Source organism: Colletotrichum siamense, assembly GCF_013390195.1.
Source record: "Colletotrichum siamense strain Cg363 chromosome Unknown KSG_Cg363_contig06, whole genome shotgun sequence".
In the NCBI taxonomy this organism is placed as follows: Eukaryota; Fungi; Ascomycota; class Sordariomycetes; order Glomerellales; family Glomerellaceae; genus Colletotrichum; species Colletotrichum siamense.
The window spans coordinates 386,027-393,841 of record NW_023501019.1 but is presented as its reverse complement, the minus strand read 5'-3'; the positions used below and the strand labels follow the sequence as shown (position 1 = coordinate 393,841).

General features: G+C 55.6%; 1 protein-coding gene across 1 annotated transcript; it reads left to right on the top strand.

Moving 5' to 3' along the window:
* Positions 1-1,615: 1,615 nt before the first annotated feature.
* On the top strand, positions 1,616-1,988 carry CGCS363_v009120 (uncharacterized protein; the record flags this gene model as incomplete). Its single annotated transcript, XM_036640969.1, has 3 exons — positions 1,616-1,763; positions 1,824-1,915; positions 1,968-1,988. The coding sequence occupies 3 exons, from the start codon at positions 1,616-1,618 to the stop codon at positions 1,986-1,988; spliced, it is 261 nt and encodes an 86-aa protein (XP_036493873.1).
* Between the last annotated feature and the right edge of the window lie 5,827 nt (positions 1,989-7,815).

Genomic DNA, 7,815 nt, shown 5'->3' with positions numbered 1-7,815 from the left:
AGCGTGGACAGGAGAGACATCTCAGCCACTCAGCCAAAGAACCCACCAGAGACTCAGACCAGTGAACAACCACAGCACACAGTGATGGGCCAAGACCTTGAGACCAAGACCGCACCAACCGCAGCGAGGCTCCAGGCATGACTGCTCATCATATCGGCTCACCCTTTGTCTCCATCCAGTATCTGCATGTACCTCTGAGGCGCAGAAGAAGCATAAACCGAGAACGACACCCACCCACCCACATCCCATCCCATCCCATCCCCAATGGCGACGCCCATCCTCCCATCCCATCCTTCGCAAATCCTGCGACCCAGACCAAGCCTGCATCGCCCGACGACCCATAGACCAAAAAATAAATCTGACAACAAAAAATTCAACAGCATACATACATACAACAGAAAGCCCAGAATCCCATCGAAATAAGCACCAAAATGAACCTACCTCCATCCGAGCCCGCAATCTCACCCACCCCCCGTCAGCAAATCATGTCATGACCAATTTTCCGGCCCCCATCCAATCAAAACACCCCGATGTAAAGCACCTCAGCATGGTCGATCATCAACCACATCTTCACTCCCGCTGGGCAAAGCCTCACAACGGCTCGGCTGCCCCTAACCTTGCCTTCGCCCACGGGACCAGACTTGATAACCATAATACCAAGCATCCTTGCCATCCTTGCGGTCGACCTGACCTGACCTATCCCCAAGGCCGCCCGTAACAGCCCCCCTCCCCTGATCCCCATCCCATGCGGCGCCCGCCCACACCCTTCCCGTGCCGTGTGCCGTTCGTGCCAAATAGCCAATCAAGCTGGTCCCGCTGTATCTGACAGGTTCAGGCAGGGGGCATGTTGAGTCCACAGCACCTGCGCAAACAGGTTATCCGTCCGTTGTGCCAATCGTCTTCGGCAGGCAAGTGGTTACTTTGCACAAGTAACTAATCAACTGATTGATTCCAACTGACTGAGACTGCTCCAGCAGCGGCTACAGTCCCACGGTCACGGGGCTTCCTTCATCGCGCGCCCTGAGTCAAAATATGGATAGGCGACCCTAATCCTGAGGCGAGGCTGGGTGGATGCGAGGCGTCCGCCAAGCATCGGCTTAGCTCCAAGTCAAACCAACGTTAATTTAGTGCTTCTTTTTAAGGTGTCTCTCCTTTCCCTTTGTAATTAGGAAATGTCCGGCTGAATTGTAGGTGCAAAAAAAATCCTTGCGTTTTCTACACGAGACATAATAGCCGCACAAGCGGGACTATTCGTATTTTGAATTCTCACTTGTGAAACTCTCCGACTAGATGTCTCGGTCGCAGGAACGCAAAGCGCAGAAGCAAGTCGCTAAGATCAATATGTAGAGCATACCTTATCCCGTTGAAGAGCAAGAAGATCCAGCCCAGCTTTTTCCCCTTCCCTCAGCCGCAAGGTTTGAATAGATTGGCTGCGTGAACATGACAAGTGCGTTCTGGAATACCAGCTCAAACCACCGCTGAAATTTCCCACAAAATCTGCCCCCATCTCCATCTATCCACGATTCATGTTGGAAAACCCCCGATTCATGATTCGCCAAGACCCCCCATATTGTCCCATCTGCGTTCATTCACACAGTTGAGTAGAGAAGAAGCCATGGATCCTGGCGGATACATCCAGCGGAGCACGTCAACAAGCTTCAGGACAGCACACCGCCCGCTGCTGACTGGCCCTTCCGTCCTACACGCCCGTCCTCCCACGTTCCATCGGGTCACTCCGCTAGCACCAAAGGTAATCGACAAAGGTAAATTTTCAAAGATTCCAATTCCCCAAGCGCCGCTGACCGACGCCCCGCGCCGGATAATCCATCTTCACGAGCAACCTATCCCAGGACGGGACATAGATGAGAACTCATCGCCTGTGATGGAAGGGCCAAGAAAGAAACGACTTGTCCAAGTGTCCTTTTTTTCGTTTTCAATGTTCTTCGCATCCGTCTCACCCAGATTAGCACCAAGATAGCACGGCGTAGCCCCCCGAGGACGCAAATAAACTCGGGGGGACGGGTGGGAACTTTTTCTTGGTTCAAACTCGGAATGTAGATGCGCAAATAAGCCAAGCCCGGCGATCAGAGAAATAAGGTACACCTGCCTCACCAGGGGGGGCGTGTCCGGCCGCCCGCGGTGCACTAAGTAGCTTCCACCGCACCATGGAATCGCTGGCAGAAAGGTCCTTCGTCCCAAGAGGAGAGATCGGGCGAGATCCCTCAGAGGAAGCTGACAGCTGCAGCGGAAAGTAAGCCGCAGTAAGGTAGGAAGAAGAAGCATCCTCCAACACGTAATTTGGCCAAGGCACCGACATAAACCTCATCATAGCCCAAATTCCACAACCATGACAATCCCTCGCATTCCAACGGACAAGACTCAACCCAATCCCCAAAAAGGTTGCACCTTGGTCTCAAAGAGTTTGCCAAAGAAGCTAGAGCTTCCGGGCTATAGCCCCCGTCATCAATTCGGTCTCGTTGTCTCTGCGCTCTCCCTTCGCCCAGACGGCAGCAAAACGCTAACAACCACCACAATACGCCGACACCGACACCGAAACCGTCATGTCGGCAGCCTACACCATGAATAGTGACACATCAAGCAAACAGTCTCGCGTCACTGAACAAACGTCCTTCCTTCATGCACAGGCAGTTGCAAGAAGAGTGGCCTTACACAGACCACCGCCACCCAGCCGCTCGGTTCCGGTTTCCCTCACATCACCAATGAAGCCGCGCCTTGACTCAGGCTGTATTCATCATCCCTTAACTTATCGACATCACCAAAAGGAACCACACCACCAAAACACCTCTCTCACGAAAGTCTAGTTGTCCGCGTATTCCATCAAACCTCCCTTCTACAACGCACCCATATCCGCAACCCGCCAAGCCCAGAAAACCACACACACAATCTCGCCTCGCCTCGTGTACCCCCTTCACTTGGCAAATCCCAATATCAAGACCAAACCATAACTGACTCCGTCACCACTCACCCCCTCCCCCACCGAAACGACATCATCGCCAGTTAAACCCCCCCTGGCCCCGCGCCCGTTCCGTCCGCCCACAGTCCGTTCCGCATCGCCCTCGCCGTCGCCGCACCGGGTCTTGGCCTCCACCGGGCCCCAAACCAAGTGGCTGATGCTCCCCCTCCCTCCCACCCCGGCCGGCCTCAGCCCAGCTGTCAAAAATAATCCTAAATCATGCAAAGACCAAGAAAACCGCGAAGCCACCCAAACACCCGCGCCCGTCCACCGCAAACCCTAAATCCAACCGCTGTCCATAAGATAAAGACCGCTATTGCTCCCCAGTCACCCTCGCCCATAGTCGTGCTAGTAATTCCCCGACAGCTGGCCCTTGTCCCTCTGTCAGCCCAGGCCAGCCATGCCCACAAAGCAATTAACCTTGGCATCGTATACGCCGTAGACGCGTACAGTTTTTCATGCGGCTGCTCTACCAGAAACGCCGCCGCTGTGGGGGAACGTACCGTTCAGCCCCGAAAATAGCATCCCTCCCTTCATGCGAATGCCGTTCAGCCCTCTGATGGCGATGCTGATCTATGTTAATCGTAACCTCCCCCTCATGATGAACACGCAGTGGCGATGGATGTGCAAGGGGGAGGGAAGAGGGGTGATGGTGATGTCGAGAGAAACGTTCATGCACAATCCACGGACACATCCGCGCGGCTGACGCTGACAACCCGGCTGCCTCTTGCGAACAAGACGTTCCATTTTCCACACGCTCTGTATGCTTTCCGCAATAGGAAACTCAAGGTTCTACCCAGACCATCCGATGTATCCAATCAGCCAGCCCTCGGCATGATTCCATCCCATCCTCGCTCTCCCAAACACACCCCAACCCAGCCGTCTGGATCGCTCTTCTCCAATAGAACACGAGCGAAGACGTAGAAGCGCCAGAATCAATCCGAACTTCAAGGGAGGAAAGCACTGGTCACACTGACGTCCCAGAAACCGAGTGTCAAAAACGTAAAATCCGCATACAGTTGAGGCAGCAGCAGATAGACACCTGCTCAGACTTGCCGGATGGGGAGTAAGTACCTAGGTTCACACGCAAACCCGGCTGGACGATCTGAACGTCGAAGCAAGAGGCGATTCAATTACACAGCCTCCCTCGCGCCTCGTCACGTCCGGTGCGCCGTTGATGTGCACGTCACAGCCGTTGCGTGGCACGGTGGTCGTCGTCCCAGGTGGGAACCCTCCCGTAGACCACGTACATCACAACGGGCAGTGCCAACGAACCAACCTACACCGGCGGACGGTAATCTCATGATGCTCAGAAACCTACCACACCGCCAAACCCCAACCGGAGCCTTCGCAAGCTCCCACCCTAAAGGAACCTTTCATCCCATCAAGCAAAAAGCGCAAGCCGGGAAGTGAGCAAGCGCCCTCATCCCCAAGAAAGAGTAAACCGTACAATCGCACATTGTGTAAGTGTAATCTCAGGCCAGCAACAGCCCGAGTCCCAACCCCGTGCATCGTCACCGTCATCCCACAACGGCCGCCCGGAACAGAAGGTTAAGACTAACTCCCTAACTACACCCGCCCCGCCACCGCAACACAGGAACAGGAACCTCCGAACCGCCCGTCCGTCCGTTGCAATCAAACCTCCCTCGGCCGCCGAAAAGGCATCATCACTCTCACAGCCAAAATGAAATCCCACCTAGAGGACGGACGCACACGCGCGCTGTGCCCGGCCACATCCCACCTGTCACCAAGCATCCCCCCGGCCGAGGCAGCCTTGGCAGTCAATCATACTTCAAGCTTAATTCTCCCTTCCCTCTGGCGGGCGACGAGTTCGTCTCAGGATTTTTCCACACACACCGGCCATTTCCCCCCTTATTCTCTTTAAACTTCTTGGTTAAATTCGTGCGCGCCGGGATTGGGCCATCGCCAGTGCTCCGTATCACGCATCGTCACCGGACTCCTCCGAGATGTGAGTTGTAAGCGGTAGTTAACTTCTGACAGCGAGATCCGGGGAAGATGAGCCTAAAAAGCGTCGTACATTGTGCCTCGATATCTCAAAGAATCCCACCGGCCACGCCGCAACCCGCCGGCAATGCGTGCCCCTGCAATTAACAAAGGTAAGGCGAGAATTTGCAAAGTCAGATTGATGAAGATTGCCAACGGGCCCAGGAACAGAGGCCGATCAACGCAGCGCCGCCCGGACGTGCCGGAAGGCCGGCGGTAGCAGTCCGTTCTGAACCCCGCCCGCCCCGGATAAGCTCCAATCCCCAATTTCCTGCTTCCCCGCGAAATGCACCGTCTCCCGGGGACATCGCTCGCGAGCAGGACGTAAGCATCGCAGAAGAGGACAGCATCCCAGATACTGCGAGTAACTTTCAGAAAGTAAAGACGATGAGGTCCAAATTGGCATCCTACAGCCAAGCCCGCAAACAGTCCCCTCGCCCCCCTGGTATCACCTCCAACAAGCAGTCCGCCACCAACAATTCAATATCCAGACCCCCGAAGAGATCACCAACCGTGCCGCACCAACGCACCAACAACATGCTCAATCCGTCTCCTGACCTTCCCGAACCGGACTCGAAATCAGGTTAGGGTGTACAGAGGACGATACAGCCGAGATTGGGAGAGCTTGACACACCCACACGCACACAAGAGACAGAGGTAAAACCTGGGAGGTCGTACACCAGACTCGAACTCGCCCGTTGTGTTTGTGTATGTGTGTCTCTGTGTGTGTGTTGACATGTCGCACTCATACCCGGTCCAACGATGTTCGGCTCCCAAGTCTCGCCAACGAACAACCGTCTGGGCGGTGCAACAAGCTCCTTCCCAAACCCGACGGGGCCCAACGGGAAAGGAAATGGGCAAAGGCAGTTGGGAGTGTATACATGTGCAACGCCCTGATTGCCCGTCACAAACGTCCCTCCTGTCCCATACAAACCGTGATGATCCAACCGTTCGAGTACCCGCGTGCACCGCCCCCAACGGTCCTGTTGCTCTCCCAGGATGCCGGGTACAATGACCAAAAGCGTTCCCGGGCTCAGAAATGCCCTGTGGCCCATCTTACCATCCCGTCAACGGGAACAACGGCAAAAAGGTGTTGCGGCGGTACGGATACAAGGCACGCAGCATCATTGCAGCATGGACCACGGGACACCGGCATGTGCTGCTGCAGCGCCGTTTGGGGAAATGCTTCTCGAACCACACACCTAACAACCCAGCCCATACGGTGCACGCACCTGACTCCCCCCCTTCCCCCAAGGAGCGCCGTGGTATTAAGGTTGTCAGATAGACGACCCCCTCAAATTGGACGAACGGGATTTCCGGTGCGTGTGGTGGGGGTGAGCGTTTAATCCTTCTGGTATTAGGTTAGTAAAAACCCAGGTAGCAGCCTGTAGCGATAGCGCTGGGCCACCAGCAACCTGTGCTTTCGTTGCCCGTTTACCCGTGTTGTACTCCTAGGCCGCCAAACAGGAAGAACCTGCCACCACGCCCCCCTCCTCAAGTCCAAGGGCGCCGACGATCCGGTTCATTCGTAACGCGCGTGCGCAATCTCGGGAAACAAGGCATCTATCTCCTCATCTTTAGCATATTTCGCACACATGTCTTCTTCCAAAGAGATGACAGATGATGATGATGTATGTGTGATGGCCGAGTCGGTGCCGGCGTGCCAGCTGCCCCAACCCGAGTTCGTCATAGTATGCGTCCTTATCCCTTCCCTTGATGATGGTGCCGGAACACCTGGCACGCCGTCGTAACTAGGTCGCGGAGAATGAACCGAGATAGACTTTTGCGTTCCTTTTTTAGGGGTTCTCCGTCCTGGCAGTCGCTCAGCAGCAGCAGCTTGGGATCTCGAAACAAGCACTAAACCAGGACTATCATAGAAGCCGATCAGGTCGCAGCGAAGGCAGCGCAGTCGAACGACAAAGGGAATGCGCGTGCGCGGCCTTTGGTGGGAGAAGCAGACCATCAGCCCTGCGGAGCTGATCCGAACCAACCCCCAACGAGCAAGAAAAGCCCGAGAGCTAATACGCTATTATGGTTGATTTGAAAGGGTAGCAGCTGCTTAATTGCAGCCGGTGCCGTGGCAGCCGTGCAAGTGTGGCACGCGGCGGCCGTCCAGTCCAGCAACTTTCGGCTTTTTGGGCCCTTCTCGAGTCAGCGACTCCGCGGGCCACAGGCGCTCGACTCGTCAGCACGGCATGGATAGTTCCGGGCTGGGGTTGTGACTAAACCCCTTTCTGCCTCTCTTTGCTACCGCTTCACGATCTTCATCTCGAGGGAACCGCACCGATCGTCGACGATGCGGGCCCACGGAAGGTGAAATTGCCTCGTTTCGACGGGGCCAGGGGCAATGATGATCCTCCTCTTTCAATGACAGCTGCGGCGGCAGGTGGGTAACGAGGGCGGCGGCACGGCAAACCGTAAAAGCGGTCTCTAATCTACCCCGGGCACCAGGCGTCGGCTGGGCATCTGTCGTCGCCGCTGGGATCCCCCTCTCTTCGAAATCTAGGTAGCGTAGCGTTGCTAGCCGTACTCTAATGCAACTCGGCAGAATTGACACAGTGAGAGAATGTGAGCGCGCGACATTTTTTTCCCTTCCTCTCTTAAAAAATGTTCCGGGTCCTCGGCCTGCGTCGTTCCCACTCTGTTCGAGGACTGTTCCTTGGAGTCGAGCCGTGAACGAGGGGGGGGAAAGGGGGGGCGTGAGGCAGCAAAGCGGAGAGCTGGAGGGCCGGCAGGATCATCGCTCATCAATTCCTCGGAATTGCCTGTAAATTGAACCGCATCGGGCCCCGTTGCATCCGTATCGAGTATTGAAATGTGGACTTTGACAAGAAAAC